The 20,954-nt window shown below is 35.4% G+C and overlaps 1 protein-coding gene across 3 annotated transcripts in view; it reads left to right on the top strand.

Moving 5' to 3' along the window:
* Positions 1-116: 116 nt before the first annotated feature.
* SWT1 (SWT1 RNA endoribonuclease homolog) overlaps positions 117-20,954 on the top strand; it is a 32,647-nt gene continuing 11,809 nt past the window's right edge. Inside the window, exons 1-12 of one of the 3 annotated variants that reach the window (XM_032226367.1) lie at positions 117-356; positions 4,023-4,095; positions 9,114-9,169; positions 9,974-10,724; positions 11,306-11,365; positions 12,442-12,571; positions 12,694-12,792; positions 14,562-14,750; positions 15,871-15,964; positions 17,247-17,389; positions 18,380-18,519; positions 20,521-20,659. In XM_032226367.1, coding sequence (XP_032082258.1) covers positions 4,039-4,095; positions 9,114-9,169; positions 9,974-10,724; positions 11,306-11,365; positions 12,442-12,571; positions 12,694-12,792; positions 14,562-14,750; positions 15,871-15,964; positions 17,247-17,389; positions 18,380-18,519; positions 20,521-20,659 — 1,858 coding nt within the window. In that variant the 5' untranslated portion in view covers positions 117-356; positions 4,023-4,038. Of the gene's footprint in view, positions 357-4,022; positions 4,096-7,112; positions 8,323-9,113; positions 9,170-9,973; positions 10,725-11,305; positions 11,366-12,441; positions 12,572-12,693; positions 12,793-14,561; positions 14,751-15,870; positions 15,965-17,246; positions 17,390-18,379; positions 18,520-20,520; positions 20,660-20,954 lie in introns of those variants that run through there. The other 2 variants (XM_032226368.1, XM_032226370.1) reach the window with 2 other exon arrangements.

Raw genomic sequence — 20,954 nt, 5'->3', positions numbered from 1 at the left:
TCTAATTGGGAGGCCGCAAATTGACGGGTTGCAGGGCGGTGTAAAAGAGGAGCCGATTGGCTGCTGGGAGGGAGGGGGGCGGTGTCTTTTTTTCTTTTATTGCAAGAGGGCGGAGAAGTCGATGCGTGCCTGAGAGACGTCAGAGGAAAACAAGCCTCGGCGAATGGCCGATACTTTCTTTTTGGGGCCCTGAGGTGTCTTTTAGTTACCAGAAAAGAGTCGTGAGGGGAAGGTGGGGAACCTTTTCAAGGCGCTCAAAAATGATCCCTCTGGAAAGGTTGTGGCGCTCCTGGGAATCTTGACTCGAGTGTTAACGCGTGTTAAGTCGCCTCAACTTCCCTCAAAAAAGCCACCAGGTAAGGTTAAGTTTCAGTTATAGCGTTTTGACACGGGTGTCGTTTGAATCCGTTTCTTTAACGGACTCCGGTCAAAGCGAGGCTTGGTTGAGCAAACGGGGAGGGTGACGCCTGCGTGGGGTTTAAGTTGACAAGCGCACGAAACGGGAGGGGGGAAAAAGAAGTATTTTAAAATGGATTTTACAGCGGAACTGAGGACTGAGGGAAACCAGCCCTTCCCTTTTCTGGCTGTGGTAAAATCGGTTTGGCCTCACTGGGATACTAAACTAGTTGCGGTGATCTTTTATTGGCATCCCTTTCCAGTACTACTTTATCCATTTTAACAAAGGCTGAGGGTATTTGCTCTTTTACTTTGAATAGCTATTAAAAAAAGAAAGAGCAAACGTCCACAGTCATGGTAAGAAAGCATTAATGTCCACTAATTTTCCCCTCCTAGTATAATTTCCCCCCCCACCTAGTATAATTTTAGTTTTTAATTTCCCCCCACCTAGTATAATTTTAGTTTTTAATTTCCCCCCACCTAGTATAATTTTAGTTTTTAATTTCCCCCCATTTAATATAATTTTAGTTTTTAATTTCCCCCCATCTAGTAGAATTTTAGTTTTTAATTTTCCCCCACCTAGTATAATTTTAGTTTTTAATTTCCCCCCACCTAGTATAATTTTAGTTTTTAATTTCCCCCCACCTAGTATAATTTTAGTTTTTAATTTCCCCCCATTTAATATAATTTTAGTTTTTAATTTCCCCCCATCTAGTAGAATTTTAGTTTTTAATTTCCCCCCACCTAGTATAATTTTAGTTTTTAATTTCCCCCCACCTAGTATAATTTTAGTTTTTAATTTCCCCCCACCTAGTATAATTTTAGTTTTTAATTTCCCCCCATTTAATATAATTTTAGTTTTTAATTTCCCCCCACCTAGTATAATTTTAGTTTTTAATTTCCCCCTCCTAGTATAATTTTAGTTTTTAATTTCCCCCCACCTAGTATAATTTTAGTTTTTAATTTCCCCCCACCTAGTATAATTTTAGTTTTTAATTTCCCCCTCCTAGTATAATTTTAGTTTTTAACTCCCCCCCACCTAGTATAATTTTAGTTTTTAATTTCCCCCCACCTAGTATAATTTTAGTTTTTAATTTCCCCCCATCTAGTATAACTTTAGTTTTTAATTTCCCCCCACCTAGTATAATTTTAGTTTTTAATTCCCCCCTCCTAGTATAATTTTAGTTTTTAATTTCCCCCCCCCCCAGTATAATTTTAGGGACAAGGTGGCTCAGTGGCTAAGACACTGAGCTTGTTGATCAGAAAGGTCCGCGTTCGAATCCCTAGCACCGCGTAACGGAGTGAGCTCCCGTGACTTGTTCCAGCTTCTGCCAACCTAAGCATGTAAAAATGCAAGTAGAAAAATAGGAAACACCTTTGGTGGGAAGTAACAGTGTTCCGCGCGCCTTCGGCGTTTAGTCATGCCAGCCATATGACCACGTCTTCGGACAGCGCTGGCTCTTTGGCTTTGAAACGGAGATGAGCACCACCCTCTAGAGTCAGGAACGACTAGCACATATGCGCCAGGGGAGCCTTTACCTAGTATAACACCACACATAGAAGCATAAATAGTAGAAACTTTACAGGTCAAGACTAAAGCAGCTTAAAAAAGATTTACATGTAGGTTTCCTTTTAAATTGCAACATTGTAATGTTTTCATGGTATTAGCATTTCAGCATGGCACCATCCATGCCTCCTTTTGAAGTTCAGTAAACCATGTTTTTTTTTTTAGCCAAAGCATTTTTTCATTTAATGTACAAAATCTAATCTACTGGTGAAGTAAGCAAAACTCTATTCAGAAAATAGTTGAATACACTTGCAAGTTTTAAGGAACATAAAAATGCAGCTGGGAAAGGGAGTAATGTAACCCATACCTGTGGCATTTGTGGAATGTTATCTAGAACTGTTGTTCAATTTTCACATGTAACACTATCATTTAATGTTTGATCATTTGCTCTATTTTTGTATAGTTTTTTAAATTAAAGTTTTACAAAAAGTTTAAAAACTAATGTCAACAAAGAGCATAAGAGAGGAAAAGAAACAAAAGTTAGAAAGATCCAAAAAGAAAATAGAAGTGTTTGATTTCCTTTGCAGCAAATATAATCACAAAATTATTTCTTACTCTATGATTACGAAAACTCTTGCTTATACAGTTTTTTTCCTAATCATCAAAGCCACAAATCGTAAGTTTTTTTGCTGTTTCATTCAAAAAGTGTAAGGGATTTTCAATTGACAGTAAATGTTGATATTGCTTTTTCTCTAATGAAAGCAGTTAATGTAGCCATTTCTGCAACTTCCATCATTCTGACCAACCACTCCTCTGCTATAGGTAGCATCAAGCTTCTTTTCACTTTGGGACATATAGTAATATTGCTGCAGTTTTCATATATAAAACAAAATCCCATATCTTTTTTCTAATTGTTTTTTTCATTAGCGCCCCCCTCCCCCCAAGTCTCTGGTTCCAGTTGTACTTTAACCTTTAAAATCTTTTTTAATTTAAGCATATATTTTCATCCAAAATGTTTTGGGTTTTTTTACACATCCACCAAACATGATAAAATGTCTTTTCATGTTCACACATTTCCAGCACAGATTTGAAATACATTCTAGACAATTTCTCTATTGACAAATACCAGTGACACAATTTATAAAAAAAATGTCTTAAGCCTAGAAGATAAGGTCAATTTCAGTGCTTTCAACCACATATTTTTTCCATTGGTCCATTTGTATATTATAGCCCAAAATTTTAGCCCAGTTTATCATTCATTATTTCACTTGCTTTTCTTCTTTGTCATATGTCAATAAACATTTATAAATTTTAGCAACACGACATAATTTAGTAATCAGTACATAATTCTGTTTCAAATTCAGTGTTTGTTCAATAAAATATGTCCATCACCCAAAAATAAGTTCATCTAGATTCATTATTTTTACATTTCATGACTTCAGGTGTTACAAAAATGCTGATTCAGTTTTTTTACATTCACATATTTATGATGCACAAATAAATTCTTTAAAGAAGGGAAGATTTAAGGGAAATGGACAGCACTATTTTTTTTATTACAAACTAAGCACAATTTTAGAAAAGAATTACAGGAGCAAGCCCTCATCCATTATTTAACAAATACGTTGTCTTTTGAAATGATTTCTGATAAATCTAACATTGATTGTAATCCATTTACTAAGTAATAATATATATCATGTAACTAACACATGAGCATACGAAAGATTATATCCTTGTTTTCTCTCCACCACCTCCTTTCCTTATAATCTGTCATCAATTCATTTGTATTACACTAAATTTCAAATTAAATCTAAGATAAAAGTCAGAGATATTTCAGTACAGTATTCACTGCTTAAATTAGGAATCTCCAACCTATATGGAGCTTTTGTACTTTACATAACTGCTTGGGAAAATATCTAAACATACTTGGTCCCAAAGGGGCTTTTTCAAGAGACAACTGGACTTCTTGGATGAGAAGCGAAACGTCTTCAAAGAAAAACCAGAAAGTCCACTTGCCTCTTGAAAAAGCACCTTTGGGACCACCAGAACCTGGATGACTGAGAATCTCCATAGACATAATTTAAATATACTTGTAATTAAGACTGTAGCACTTTTTTTTCAGATTTTCAGACCTAAGCATGTCAAAAAAACACAAAAAGAAATCCAGTCAAAAGGATGACATCTTGGATAAAAAGGTAAGAAACTGTAGCTATTACCTTTATATTAGCGGAGGAACTGTCTCAATCCCAGTGGGATTGGCCCACCCCACTTCTGCCGGGAGGAGGGGCATGCTGTGGATCCTGTCAACCAAGGAATTTGGTTCCAGAAGAGCCTTTTCTGCAATGGAAGCTGCCATGAGGAGCTTCATTCCCCTCAAAGTGAGATCTGCTCTCACTCTCTTGACCCTTTGTAAAAGTCTTACACCTGGTTTTATCCTTGGCCAGGGGCCCAGAGAAGGTGTGTTAACGTAGAGGTGATTACTGGATTAATAGAAGAGTTGACCTCCACTTTATTGTATATTCCCTGCTGCCTTACTATTTCTTATTAATGTACTTATTGTTTGCGGTTTCAGTCTTTGATACTATGATTTTATTGGATTGTAAGTCATCCAGATTTGTGTGACAATGAGATAAAGAGAAAATAAATTTAATAAATAATAACAATAAGGATTAGAGTTGTCATTGCATTAAAAAAATGAAAACACTAAGATGGCACCATGAATGGTACATGATCAATGATTAATGATATTGTATCTGATCAGTGATTAATGATAATATTCAGTCTTGTATATAAAGTTTTTTATTTTTTTCATTTTCATAACATATAACCACATGTATACTATTACATAGCTAACATCATATTGTATTATTAAATGTTTACATCAATTCATTTTACCATCAACTCCCAAAAACAATTATTGGCTCTTCTGCTCTCCATACACCATATTTGTACCTTATCCATCACTTTCTTCTTCCTCTCTCTTCCCCCTCCCTACCTCCTTTCTTCCCTCTGTCACCCTTCTCTTCTCTACTTCCCCTTCCTCTCTCCTTCTCCTCTCCCCTTTCCACTCCTCCTTTCTCTCCTCCTCTTCCCCCCTGCCCTCTCTCCTATCCCTCTCTTCTTCCCTTACCTCCCTTCTCTACTTCACACTCTTCATCTCATTTACTTGGTGTATTTCAGCTTCTAAGCGAGCTCCATTTTATGTTGATGGTATTTATAATTCCTTTTCAATATACATATTTAATTTTAATATATATCTTCCTCCTTTTTAAAAAAAAAAAAGAGAACAAAAAAGTATACATATATCGTCATACTTTTAACCCCCCCCCCCAAACCTGCCTAATTTTGGGCGAGATATAGACCTGGTTACAATTCCCAGCTATTCTCATCACTATGTTTATATAATTATACATCCTTACGTGCCCCTACTTTGTAATTCTGTCTTTAAATCTCAATAGTATATTTCATATTCCCTTTTTCCATATCCTGTTTTAGATTACCCTTAATTGTCTATAAATGGCAATCCTTACTGTTCAATGTTCATTACAATTCCCTTAATCTACTATATAGAATAAGAAATAGTACACATCTCACTTTGTTCATCATCTTAAAAGTTCTATATATGTCCATGTTTCATATATTTTAACCCATGCTTAATTGTCCTTCTATTGTCATATTCAATCAATTAGCAACTCAGTTTAATTATCATGTATAAAAGTGAATCACAAACCTCTGCTTTACAATCTCCCCATATCAGTTTCATATTTGTCCATATTCCATATGTTTTAACCTTTATTTAATTATCTTTCCATTATCATATTCAGTCAGTTAGCAACTCCATTTTATTGTCATATTTAGGAATAAAACTCTTATCTTAGCTTTATATTTTCCCATATAACAATTTCTAGTCTGATTTTTTCCTAGTAAGTCTTTTGTCCCACTTCTCTATTCCTGCCTTCTCCCTTTTCTTTGTTTTGACATGTCCACCCTCTTCAATTTTCCCCAAGCCTCCGTCAAAAAGATCTTTTATATTTCCCTTGGTTGGGGTGTAACCTCCTATTTCAATTTTCCTTATGCCACTGTCAACCTCCAAAATATCTTTTGTCTGGTTTTTATTCCCTTTTGTTGGGACAGATTCCACCCCCCTTACAATTTTCCCTATACCACTGCTAAGTCCTATAGAGTTTTTTCTCTGCTTTTTATTTCCCACTTTATCTACTTCAACTGCTGTGGGAAAGAGCGACAGGAGCCATCTTGGTCTTTTGTTCTTCCTTAATGTCCAGTTCCAAAATTGCAGTTAGTTATACCAATCTTATTTTAAAATTCTGGTCCACCATAAATTTAGTTAACTCAACTACTGTGAAAATGGAAGAGAAGCTGGAACCATCATGATCTTTTGCAGACAAAAAAGAAGAAAAAGACTTTATATTTCCCCAGTTCTTGATTTTGTTATTATTTTTCCTTGGTACTTTCCGCTTCTCGTTAGTTATAATTGCTCAGAATAAATTGGAACAAACTTGCATACAGCCAAATTTGGGTATGTTTCTCTTCCCTCCTGCTTTTCCAAGTTCTGGTTTATGGCAGTTGGTTAATTAAAATTTCTCACACAAGCAAGATTAGGTTATCAGTTGTCGGTAAGGAGATGGTGCTTTTTTCTTCATCTTTCTCCCTTGTTGCATTCCAGTTCTCATTAATTGGAGTTGCTTAAGATATGTTAGTTAAAAGACACTCGGAGGAAGCAAATCTTCACGTTCCTAGACTCCTTTAAAAACACATTTTTTTCAAGTCCAAAAACAAATTTAGAGTTTGTGTTTAAGTGGGTTGTGTTTAAGTGGGTTTGTCACTTCTCTTCTTTTTCCTTTCGGTCAAAATTATTTCAAGCAAATGGCTCTCTTTGGGGCTAGTGATTCAATCCTTCATTTTCCCCCTTCTTTCTTTTTGCAAAAATCCCTGATCTGTCCATCAATATTATTTATGCTCTCAAGATTCTTTGCCTTTCTCAAATTCTGATTTATAACTGTGGGCTAATAGATCTTACCAGGCTTTCATCTCGCCTCTGAACGCTCCTGTTCAGCTGCTTTGGCCTGGAGGCAGCTCTTATGCAGTCATGTTGCCATGCTGCTGCCCCGGCTCTGATTCAAAGGGCAAATCTCTGACCTACGAGGGACCTGTTGCACCCCGTCTGGGTCTGATGAGACGCTGCCCCTTCTTCACACCCCCCCCCCCCAGGGGGCTCTGATCCAAAAACAAATCTTGGAGACAGTTTGTCAGACAAGGTTCATGTGAGACTCTTCAGAGCTCACATCCCCCACATCTGTCCAGTTGGAGAACTTCAGGTCCGATAATATTCAGTCTTAATACCATGTTTGCAGTATTAAAAAAACAGATAATCTGCTTTTGTTCTATGTATCTTGGATGTAACTGAAGTCAATATCGCATTTTATTACATAACAGAATTAAACATAACCCACTTGAAGTGTTATGTTTTGTGCTTTTTCCCCACATCAGTTAGTTCCTAATGCTTTAAAGCTGAACAGAGATGGGGCAAGAAGCTTTATTCTCTAGGAATTACGAGAACATGTAAGAGTGGCCAGCTTATATACACAAAAGACTGCAGGCCAGAAAGCTGCAGAAGACATGATGTGGTCCAGTGTTTAGGTAACAGTTGTAGAGGAATAAAGGACTTTTCCTAGAACATTTTTTATTTTTAAATATTTATTTTAGTTCCAAACCAGGCTTTTCAGATGCAGAACAGAATTTAGATTGCATATTGAGAATCTTATTTTTTTAGTATGCTTCAATAAAAATACAAGGAAAGTACCATTAGGTTCTTAGATTGTGCCAAGGAGAGGAAGTTTATAAAGCCAAATAGGTTAAAAAAAATCAATCATAAGCATATAATTTTTCTATTTCCCATGATGGGTTCATGATATAAATAGGTGTATAGAATAGAGCAAATGTGGAAAGTCAGAAGAATTGAAAATTATTTTTGAGTGCTGATGAACTTGCAAAGCAGCAGTTTTTAGTGGCAATGGAGAAGCCATTGTAATTTCAAGAAGTTTTGATTTCTCCTTCATATTAAGAAAAGTCTAGAATTTTGTAGTTTTTTCTGAGCAAGCATGCTTGGTTCTTTTTACTCTTGTTGCTGAATAAAGGGGAAAGCGGGGGAGCTTGACATAGGCTAGCTTCAAAGATTTTCTCACTATGAAAGATTCTTGCTTTCCATCCCTAGTCAAGGTCAGGTTTTGCAGTCTCCTGGCCAAGTTTTGATAAAAACCTTGGGATCAGTGTTGTTTATTGAAAGCTTCTGCACAGAACTTTGCATTGGGTACTGCGGAAATTTGCCAGCCCTTAGTTATCTCTGCAGTCATTATTAAGAAGCTCCTGGCAGCTTGTAAGAGACTGGAGAGTCATCTTACTTGGTACGTATACTTTTTATGTTAAACTTTTAAATCTGTTTGCTTGAGTTAATAATAAAGCTTAAAATCCCTTTATTCACTGGTACGCTTATTGTCTCTAGATCACACACACACACACACACACACACACACCGCCAAATACCTGGGAATCTGATGACTGCCCTGGCACTTGACAAAACAAAAAAGACTACCTGCTTGAAGCAGTATATTTATGCATACTATAGGAACACCATGAAACATTTGATCTAACACTCGAGTATCAAACTTAGGGAAACTTAGGGTTTTAATGTTAAATTGCAACAGTGAGTCATACTAGTTAAGCTTTTGCAGAAACTCAAGGACAGCAAGATTAGAAGACTCTTGCTCAGTGTTTAGGCTACAAAATAGTACTTTTTTTCCTACCATACACGGAACGTCCGCAGGAATTGATATCACAAACGCAGATTGTGCCAAGAAATAGTTACCAAAGCATATCTAGAATAATATAATTAACAATGATCAAGACGTCATTGCTGAATCTTAATGGAAATTTTATGAAATGGTATGTGCAGGCCCATGGAGATTAATGGATATTACTGTTAATATGGTACAGTAAAAACAAAGTGAAAGAGAAGATTATAGAAGCAATAATAATCTAACTCAGATATCGTATCCTGTACTTTTACTTTGAGAAAAGAATGATGCATACAATATAGTGAAATTCCATACAATTTTGCTCTCCCTATTGTGAAATATTATTTGTTTAATATAAGAAAACACACATGCTTATAAATAAATATTTCTTATTCTTTCAGAAACCAGAATCAGCAGAAATTGGGAACAGACATGCAAAAGAACAGCTGGACCAAAGGTAATATTTTTCTTTGATAGGAGGAATGAAACTTGATATTTTGGAGGTTGAAAAATCTAAATGGGCTGCAGTGCAAACACTGTTTGAAATCTGTTGATCAATTTGGAATCTTTGATTGAATCATATTAGTTGCCTCTCTTTTAATCAATTAAATTATGGAGAAAATGATACTCTTGTTAATAATCCCCAATGCACCAATTTTATAACTCTTTCTTTTATTACTTTGTCTAAGAACTTTACTTGTACTATTGTTCCATTATTAGGGAAAATTTCCTACTATTTTTTGTTTTATTTGTAACCCTATTATATTTGAGATTGTGTTACTATGTTGCCATGAGCAAAGAAAATAACCTATGGAATGCTCTTTCTAGATGCCATGGCTAATAGAAATAGGCATCCATTGCATATCCTCAGCTAGATGATAATACTTGTGTCATTTGTAAGTTACAAATGAGAATTCTTATTCCTAATGTAGCAACATGATATTCTTTGGAAGTTTTCAGTTTTAGTTCTTATAAGATCAAACTGTCATATGGGATTACAGTTTAAAATAACTGGAGGATGCTTCTAATTTAGAATTAATTTTTAGAATTAGATTAAGTATTTCATTTTGAGGGGACTAATAATTTTATAACAAGGTATCTGTCATATTTTCTATTTCTATCTTTAATATATTGATAAGTTCAGGTTTTTCTCTTAACATTTCCTGTTAGATAAAAGATTGGGTTATAATTTTAAAAATCCGCAGTTTACCTTCCACAGTCTTAACTTTCTTTAAAGTGATTTTTAATGATGTTTTCACAGAGTGAGTGGTGCTGGATATGTGAAAGCAAAAATGAGTTTCGATCTCAAACATTCTAGTACAGGACTCGAAGCAAAGATATCAAAAGACTCTCAACCCATTAATAGTGCTTTAATACCTCTTGAAGAGCGTGAAAAGATCACCATGCAATTTAAAGCCACGGCTAATCTTGGTGAGAAAAGCATTATGGAGCCTATAGTTGTCTTCTCTCGTAAAGAACAGTCTGGCATGAGTGGCAGTGATCCTGATGACAAAAAAAGGAGGAAGCTGTCACACGATTTGGGGATCATAAACATCAAAGAGAAGGATAAAAAAAAAGATAAAATGGAGAGCACCAAGTTTAAAAAAGTAATTCTAAAACGTATAATGGAGGAATTCAAGGAAACCACGAGACCAGCAGAAAGTTCATTCCTTCATAAGAAAAAAACACTAAGATTCAATGAAATAACCCCGAAAATGAACTGTAGCAAAACCCAGCACGTTCCAGATTTACCTTTTACTGTCACGGATTCTAAAGTGCATATGCAGGCTTCCAAAAAAGATACTCTTGAAAAGGAGAAGCGTCTTTCTTTAGAACTTTCCAGCAAAAATGGTAAAGAAGTCAAATGCACACTCTCATATCACCTGGCAAAGCTGCCCAAATGTTGGAAGTATAAAAATGAAGAACCAACACCTACTGATTCAGAGACGGATATTTGTAATTCAAGGATTCGAGGAAATAAATTTGAACCAGTCACGTTTCATTCAAGTTGGGTAAAGTAAAAAATATATATATCATGAGATATGAAGTGGTAGTTTTGCTTTAGTTGAGATCTCTTATGGGTTTTTAAATAATTTTCTTGGGCAGATAATGTAAGAATATAGGGAATGGCTCCTTAAATAGTCAAGGAGTTTTTGCTTAGACAGTGTATCAATAAAAGTGGTTCATTCTTTCCCTTCATAAACCAATGAGGAAGATCCTAACTTCCAAACACTACTGAAATTCAGATTGACCAAATATAACAAAGACTCATTGAGCAGAGGATGTATACTGTAGTAAATATTGGAAAGCAGATTAAGTTAGGCCTAGGGCTGCTTAGATGTGATGGATAAAGACAAATTTTGAAGGAGAAATGCAAGCAGACTAGTGTGGGCTAAATATGAGAAGAAATTAATAATACTTCAATAATTTAAAACATGAAAGGAAAAACCAAAAACATTTTCTAAAAGTGTAATAAAGTTTACCTAGTTTCTCTGGCATTATTTTTCTTCCTTTCAAAATTGTTTCAGATTCCAAGTAAAATTCTAACTGTAAAATTAACAGCTATGGACATATATATATATCTTTGTTACAGAGTTCCAAATCCTCATGTTCTTCCCTTGAAAACATCGAAAATACAGATGTGGACCAAGAGGTTAGAGATTGTTTTATCAGCATTCCCTACATGCTGTTTTTAGTTCATACTAGCCAAAGTTTATATTGTTGTTTTTTCTTTTCTTTTTTTGTTTTTAATCATATTGATTCTGTTTGTTCTCATCCATTCTAATATACATATGCCAATAACACATACCTAGAGACTGGATTTTTATTACCTAAACCTTGAGTGATTGCATCTACTTTATAATCACAATTAAAGCTTTAAAATGGAAACAGTATATAAAAATATAAAGCATGTAAACAATAAAAGCAGCGATAGCAGAAGCAAATTAAAATTTCCAGAAGAAATGCATGAAAATCTTTACCTCTCATGAGATCATTGCAGAAGTTCACAGAAATATATGTACCTCGGTGTGAAGTGGGAGGGTGGAATTGATAACTGGGAGGAATCCAAAAGTGCTGTAGCCTAATGGGGACTGAACATGTTCATTGGTCAAGGTACAGTATCTAAAACTAATGAAGAATGAGCATACTTGTTCATACTTCTATCAGAAGCTAGATAGAAAATGGACAAAAAGTCCCAACATAACATTTTGAACTTGATAGTGAAACCTGTAGGAGTTCTTGTCACCATGTTTATTTAAACAATATAAATAATACAGAGTTAAGAGAAATTGTAATAGTTTGATTCCAGTCAAACAGAATCAGGATTTGAATTGGCTAATTCCCTTCTTAAATGTGTGCAAATTAGAATTTGTGGATAGGGAAATGAAAATTAGGGAAAAGAAAGTATGCTTACCTCAATGTATCAAGATATATAGACAGGTTTCATGCAGGTTTGTTAGACCTTTTAGAAAAAATCTTTTCAATGAGAACAATTTTTACTCATTGTCATTAGTATTATACATTTATTTTCCCTTCTGTATCATATTCATCTACAACCTAGATGGAAAGAGTAAGACAAGGAGTAGTATCTTCCCTCTCTCCTACCCACCCAAACACTTGGAGCAGTGGATAGACAGTTATAGAGAGAAGGAAAACAGCAAGAACTGGGAGTGCTTCCTTATCTCCTGCTTAAGATTTCAACTCATGATTTTACAATTATTTTTGTAGATGCAGATTGTAGAAGACTTGCATGCAGCTCGTATTGAGAAGAAGATGGATCTGCCTGTCGTGCAGGCGTGTGGAGAGTTAACTTGCATGGAAATAGATCTTGCAGACGATGAATCACATATATCCTCTAGTAAGCTTATCTGTGTCAGGTGTTTTCTGCTGCTTCTCCGTTAACGGGGCAATGGGAAGAAGAAAATAAATGAAAGATAAAGCCACTTATTGAATTATATTTTTCTTCTTCTTTTCTAATAGATATTTTCTCTGGGTTGAATACTTTGATTGTGATTGATACTAATATAATGATCAGCCATTTGACATTCATCAAATCTTTGAAGAATGCAAATATCCCAGGTATGTGTGGATTTATCTCGGTAACAAGCCTTGATCAAGTACATCTTACCTGAAATATGTTGCTTCACCATTACCTGCCACATATTTTTTTCAATCTGAAAACTAAACTTCAGCCCCAAATATTATGGCAGACAGTTTCATTTCATGAACAACTTTAGACTTTTTTTTCCTTTTAAATTACCTTTAATAAAGCAATATAACATGATACGATGTAAGCAGCTGTGAATTTTATTATCTTCCTTATTGACCACTCATGGTACAAAATGTACTGAAGTAGCAGACATCGCTCAAAGTTAAAAGACGGTGGATCAGTTTGATTTCAAACAAAAAGAGCTAGCTTTTTTTATTGCCTTACTTTCATAACAGCATGCTTACTAAGTGCCTCACATGCTTGGAGAATATCTATTGTGTATTATGATTCAACAAACAATTGTGCAGTCATTTAAAACAAGTTTCATAAAGCTTGTTAGGATCAGCCCTCTTCAAAACATTGAAAACAGGCATGTCATTTGGAAGGCTTGTGTAGCTGCTTATCAGAACTTCCTCTGGTAATTTGCAGGTCCCCGTACAGACATTTCCACCTGTAGCATGCCAAGCAAAGTAAATCAGGACTTGCACAAATAATATTGCAAAGCTCATTCTGTAAACGCTTTGCGATCTTGTAGTCAAGAAATACTTTAACTTTCATCCCCTCATAATCATTATCAGTGTCATCTTAGCAATGGGAATTATATGCTAATACAGGTAGTCTTTGACTTATAATCACAATTGAGCCCAAAATTTCTGTTTAAGTGAGACATTTGTTAAGTTAGTTTTGCCTCATCTTACGACCTTCCTTGCCACAGTTGATAATTTACTAACCCACTTGTTAAGTGAATCTGGCTACCCCTTTGACTTGGCTTGTCAGAAAGCCTCAAAAAGTGATCACATAACCCTGGCACACTGCAATGGTGATAAATATGAACCAGTTGCCAAGCATCATAATTTTGATCACATGATCATGGGGATGCTGTAAAGGTTGCAACTCTGAAAAACGATCATAAATCACTTTTTTCAGTGCCGTTGTAATTTTGAACGTTCACTAAATGAACTGTAAGAAAGACGCTGGGTTGTGGAAAACTTGTAATTTCTGGTCATAACATTATTCTTCCTGGATTGAAAATAATCAGTGTAAGTGCATTTATTTAACAGTTAAGAAAGTTAGTGTTCTTTTTTGGTAAAAATAAAGAGAAGTAATAGATTACTGAACTAGTTAAAAATCTAATTTAGCAAAACCTTACAGTGGCCTGACTTTTGAATTGAATATAAGAAATTTAACAGTAGACAAAATTGGGAATGATATCAGATGCCTCACCATTTTTTTCTAAATTATATATTCATATTCATGATGCTAATTTTTTCATCTATTTGGCTTTGTATCTGAGGAAGATTGTTTTAAGTATAATGATTACCTGTTAGTTTGTTTTCATTTTGTTCCCAGACTTTAAAGGAAACATAAAGCATCTGTCAACTGTCAAAACATAAATAAATCCAAACACACACAAAAAATATTTTTAAGCGAAATAGTTTTTTTTTAATTTCTCTGGAACTTATAATTATGGGAATCAACAGATAAAACAGGGATTTGGAAATTAGAGAATAAATATAGAAAACGAGGATTAAAGGAATATTTTGCATAGGAATATTGAGATGCAACCACATGGATTTCACAAATGCATTTTTTTTCTTTTGATAATTTTTGACAAAAATGCTATTTTTCTCCTAATTAGGCATAGGCAGATTTTTGCTATTAATTCCCTGGGTAGTTCTGCAAGAATTGGACAACTTAAAGCGGGGGAAGATATTGGCAAACGTTAGTCAAAAAGCAATCCCTGCAGTTCACTTCATCTATACTTGCCTGAAAAATCAAGATCCAAAATTGTGGGGTCAATCCATGCAGCTTGCTTCTCAAAAAACACGTAAGTCATTGTAGAACTGGTCACAATTTTATTCTTATTCTTAAATCTCTGAAACCTTCAATAAGTGCACTACTTGGTAATAAACCCCATTCCAACAGAAATTATTCCATCAGAAATGAAAATATTGAAGATGATTCTTTTAATGCCTCTTTCTTTCTCTTGTCTAAAATAATGCCAAATATTTGCTGCTTGCTATGAAGTCAGTGATGCAATTCCCAAGACCATCCCTTGGCCACCCACCTTCCTAATTGTGATGTATGGATACATTTACACAATGATTAATTATCCCCATCGACCAGAAGGTGCAAGGAAAGACTCAAAGGATTAGTTTTCTAGACCTACTATAATTTCCTCCTAAGAATGTTTGTGGGTGCCAAAGACTTAAGAAACAGCCAGAATCTGGCTTCCCTATTGATTTTGTTTGTCAGAAGGTTGCAAAAGGGGATCATATGACCATTTCTTAATAGCAATAGCAGTTAGACTTATATACCGCTTCATATGGCTTTCAGCCCTCTCTAAGCGGTTTACAGAGTCAGCATATTGCCCCCAACAACAATCCGGGTCCTCATTTTATCCACCTCGGAAGGATGGAAGGCTGAGTCAACCCTGAGCCGGTGAGATTTGAACAGCCGAACTGCAGAACTGCAGTCAGCTGAAGTAGCCTGCAGTGCTGCATTTAACCACTGCGCCACCTCGGCTCTATAATAGTGTTACGCAATCTGGGTTTTGTGTAATGGTTTTAATTTTGTCTGTTATTATTGTGAATCATGACTTAGTCATCAAAATGAGCTCCTGTATGTTTCAAATACAATATAATAATCATAATCACACCTATAATTGGTGCAATTAATTGAGAAGGTAACCTCTATTCTGGTCAAGTTTGTGTTCTCCTTTGAGTAGTGTTTCCTTCTGAGTATTGGTGCTTCACTCTTGTACTACATTGTGTAACATTACATTATGTTACATTATTCGCAAGACAGAGCTCAATCAGTATAATTGTAAATGAAGAATGCCATAAATATAAAATATTTTTCTTGCCTCTTGATGTGCTATTGCTGTTTGTTTATCAGCCAATTATTTTAGAATATGACACTATAATCTCTTGTTTCTAAATTTTCAGAAAGTTTCAGTACTGAGAACAATGATGATCGTGTGTTACAATGCTGCCTTCAGTATCAGAATCTCTGTCCTCAAGCTGAAGTAATCTTGCTGACGTACGTTTTTGGTGTAGCTTTCCAATGGAGGATCTAAATTTCATTGACAGAGCAATAAGGGCTCAATCATTTTAAATACATTTTTCAAAAAAAAGTAATGCAGTTACTGACTTTTCTCAGCACTATCCCCTTTTAAAAACACCTTGGTACCTACAGGTAGTCCTCAACTCACAGCCAGTCATTAACAACCATTCAAAGCAGTGGTGGGTTCCTACCAGTTTGGACCGGTTCAGCTGAACTGGTAGTAGCTTGGTGGCCTGGGTCGTTGGAATTGGCAGCGACCCAGGCCTGCCACATCCCTGAACTGGTTCTCCTGGCGGCGCCATAGGCGCTGACATCTTGTTTTTTGTTTATGCGCAGAGCAATTTTAGTTGTATTGCACATGCGTGCATGGCACGCATCAAGCACATACACGCACAGCGCATCCCTGAGCAAAGCAGCAGTAGTCTCTGCCAGAACCCTCCACTGATTCAAAGATAATGGCACTGAAGAAAATGTGACCCATGATTGGTCCTCGCACTTATTATACCCATGGTAGCATCTCCATGATCTCATAGTCAAAATTTGGGTGCTTGGAGAGCAGCATGTATTTATGACATTTACAGTATCCCAGAGTCATGTGATTGCCAGTTGCCTTCTCCTTTGGCTTCCGACAAGCAACATCAACTATGTGAGTCACTTAACTGTAATTATTTGCTTAACAATTGCCTTAGGAATGAAAATTCTGGCTGTAATTATGGTGGTAAGTGAAGGACTACCAGTATGTAGATTGGTGTCATATCATGGCAAATTGTCATCATATACACTTTTTAATTGGAGATGACTATTCCTCAGACAAAGAAGTTAGAAGATTGTTGTTAGAAATAATACTTTGTTTTAGAACTGTTGTCTTTCATTTCACCGAAGAGCAAGTACTATATTGCTGTTTCAGACAATCCAAACATACGCTTATGTAGGAATTCAGGGGGATTCTAAGTAAGGGGGGAGATTTTTTTTCCAATTAGAGCCTCCAGAATTCTTTGAAAAAAGAATTTTGTAAGTTCAACTTCCACAATTGCTTGTGGAAAGTTTATTTTAAAATGGCTTCATACAGGTATTGAGAGATTCACCAGCTCATGTAACACAGAGATAAGTCATAGGTCATTAACTATATGTATTTAATGTTCAATCATCTAAGCCAAAATCATATTCATTGTATTGCTCAGTGTTATGGATACATTGAATTGTCTTCCTTTTCCCAGGAAAGCAAAACTAGGTGTGTTTATTTGTATTTATTTAATAGGGATGATAAAAATTTGTGCAACAAAGCCCTAGTGAGTGAAATAAAGGCATATAGTAAAGCAGATTTGGTTGTTGCATTCCAGGAAATGACTCCAAAGGGCACAATTATTAGTGAAGATACTGCCAATAACAAGTGGGGAAAAGGTTGGTTTTTCTTTATTTTATAAATTTGCATGACATTACTGCCTTACAAGACAATTGAAAGTGTTTCTGAATATATGTGTGGTTTATTTCCGGGTAAATGTAAGATTTTGCAATCTAAAACTGAAAAAATAGCTTTACAAAAGTCATAAAATCATTTTAATCATCACTGATGAAATGCCAACATTATCCTAAAGTATATGCCATGTTAAAATCTACTTCCAGCTGGATGAAAATTATTGAGTTAATTGACTTAATGTTTTTGTGCCTCTAAATTAAGGATCCCCAACACCCCACCCCGGGCTATGGCCCATTCAGAATCAAGCTGCGGAAATGGCGGATGAATGGCGGAACCATCCCTTTAACCCTCCCCTTCCGCTGCCAGTCCACAAAGCTGGAAGGGTTGTGGAGCACTATTCTAAATGACTGTTAGGGACTAAAGAAATGGTAGTTGTTAAGTGTAGGGGGAAAACGTTGCAAGTTTATCAGACTAGTTGCAATGAATTAGTTGGAGAAATAATTTATATTTTGAGGTCAGTATAGTTCCTCAGTTAAGCTAAGGAACTACTGAAGAGTTTTGATATGCAAATAGGGAAATTATCAGAGATTATTTGAATATAGCAGTTTTCTATGATAATGATCTATCACTATTGTTGTATATTCACTGAGAGCTTATGCACAGAGATAAATTCCTAGTATGTGTAATCACACTTGGCCAATAAAGAATTCTAATTCTAATTTCAATTTGGAAGACCTTGGGCAGTGTGATTATCAGGGTATTATCCAACAGGATTAGGAAGTGCTTCAGTTTTCAAAGAAAAAAGTTGTGTTGACATACAAAACAGTCTGAGCAGAGCACCAGCCTGCACCTCCTTTCACAACATGGATCTATTCTCAGGTACAAAGGATGCTTATGGCCTCATAATTTTTATACCTAATGCACTGGAATCGTAATAGAATTGAAACATTAAACTTGCTTTTGCTCACAAACAGATAAATACCCCAAGAAGACTGAAAAGAGTTCTAATCATCTTTCAGAAATTATTTTTGATGTGGAAAAAAGCTTGGGAGATGTTTTATCTTCTATTTTAGAAACTGAATTGAAGATTGCTTTTGGAGATCTTTGGATTGAGGTGAATATTTTCCAATATTCAAAAGAAATATAGGTCTTCAAATTAGGGAAGTCATGTGTAATGCATCAGGGGTTCTTGCCTATACTTACATACTTATGTTCATTCTGACTCCAATTTTAGTTATAGCCTATTATATATTATTAGGAATTCCTGTTGGATTTTGGGGCAGGTAGGCATCCTGCTTCTTCTATAAGCAGAAAAGGCAAGGATCATTTGATAGGACTGTTTGTGCTGGGCACAAGACCAATAAGTTCCTTCTCTTCTCCCCCCCCCCCCCTTTTTGTTTTTTTTATGATGACAGTTTCACAACATTATTTTCACTCTTTGGCATACAGCAAATTGTTTAATATTTTTAGATTGTATATTTTATAGTTAAATGCTGTTCTCCTGTAGTCGATCTTTTAGTATCAAACTTTGAAATGAATCTTGTTGGCACATTTGCCATGTAAGGCTCTGGTATAGTATCCTCAAGTCACTTTAAGAGCTCCTTCTGAAAGTTCCTTTAGAATGCTTCCATTTTGCAGCAGAATGTTCTGCACGTAAAAGCCATTGTTGCTATACAGCTTGGGGCTGTTAATTTAAAATCCACTTCTCAAGGCGGGTGCAGAATGAGAACAATTATCTAAATTATCTTTAACCACATTCTTGTTCTAGCTGTCATTTCTTGTTTTTAGCCAGTATACAATTCCCTAAATTAGGTGTGAGTCTGGAGAGGAATAAGGAGCATGGTCAGACTAATGGTTTGCTTTCTGACCTTTTCTTTCTGTTTCTCTAAAGTAAATTCCCCTTTTCATAGGACACCGAGACATGACCCAAGCCCTGCCATCCATCGTGATACAACTTGGATGCATGCGCATAATTTTCAGATGTACATACATTAAAGAGCATCCTATCTGATGTTATTAAATTTTTTTTAACTCACCTCCTGGGTGGGGGACCAAAAAAAAAGCTAAAACAAGACAATATCTGAAACTCTGTCAAGGGGAGCAAATCTGCTTGGCAATGGTCATGGTTATTGCAAAGAATTAGGAAAAACAGAAGACCAAGAAATGATGCTAGATTGCCTCCCTGGAAGTCTGGAGTTTCACATGATTCTGGGACAGTACAACTGTCATAAATACATGCTGATTGTCAGGTGCTTGACATTTGTTCACATGAGCATGGGAATGCCTGCAAAGGTCATACGCATTTAAAAAAAGATATGTTTAAAAATAATTAAAATGCCACGGTCTAACAACTGTGCAGACGTAACACCTTTGAAACCTTCCTCAAAAATCTATCTTCATGCTTAGTGTATTTTGGATTTTAGATAATCTGAAACTTATCAAATTAGGGTGCCAAAAATCCCTAAATCCCATTGATTATGTAAGCAAAATGAGCAAATCACTTAACAAGAATGCAAATTTGCATTCTTAATGCCGGATTTGCTTGTTGTTTAAATGCTCTTCAGATTTCCTGATTCTCCATGACTGGCAAAATTCTGCCAGCTTCTTTTAGCCATCTGTGACAGCTGATTTAGGTCAGTATTTTATGTAAATGACACCTTCATAGTTTAAATAAAATCTGAAAATCTCAGGAAGATGAATTTTATCCTCAATTCCATATTTTTGCCTTTTGCATTACATGGCATGCAAATAGTCTTATCTGAACATACTTGTATCTTGTCTTTTTAAAACCTTGACATTTTGTTAACCCTTCATAGCTTCACAATAGTGATACAATGAGGGGTTTACAAGCTATTGTAAAATACTCTCACAATGAAATGAAGTCCCTCTGATATAATTTGTCTTTAAGGAAAAAAATAAAGTATCAGAAGAGACGGTATTAGGTGGTATTACTAACCCCATTCCAAAATCAGATTCTATCATTTATTTTATATATCTTGTCTGTTTGTCAAAATAGGGAGGAGTTGATATAATTACTAGTATGCTAGCTGATGTAGGTGGCATGTTTCTAAAAAAGATACTGAAATCTGACTAGTAAATTATTTTTCTTTCTTAGGTAGTATATCATAAACCCCCTTGGACATTAGCAAATGTGTTGGAGTGTTACAAAAAACACTGGATGGCTGTTTTTGGACAATTTATATCAAGAAGCCTTTTTTCAACTATTGAATATCTCTATCTACATCTTTGTAAAGGTAGGAGTGTTTATATTAATATGTGAAATTACTTAGATAAAAAGGGCACAGTCATCAGTAGTAAAAAAAATATAAAGCTTGCTTTATTTTTATTATTATTGATTATAGTTGGTTGCACAGTCTGCCAGATGTCTAGTCTGGATTTTGCATTTTTGTGCACCTATTGAATCCCTCCCAGGAAGATGGATGTTATAATTTAACAATATCAAAGATACTTCCACAGGATATAAGCCCTAGACTGCGCGCACCACTGCACTCTGCACCAGTTGAAATTTCCAAATGCTCTTCAAGAACA

Source organism: Thamnophis elegans, chromosome 11 (assembly GCF_009769535.1).
Source record: "Thamnophis elegans isolate rThaEle1 chromosome 11, rThaEle1.pri, whole genome shotgun sequence".
NCBI lineage: Eukaryota > Metazoa > Chordata > Lepidosauria > Squamata > Colubridae > Thamnophis > Thamnophis elegans.
Note: the sequence above shows the minus strand (reverse complement) of the source record. Positions and strands in the feature narration are given on the sequence as shown.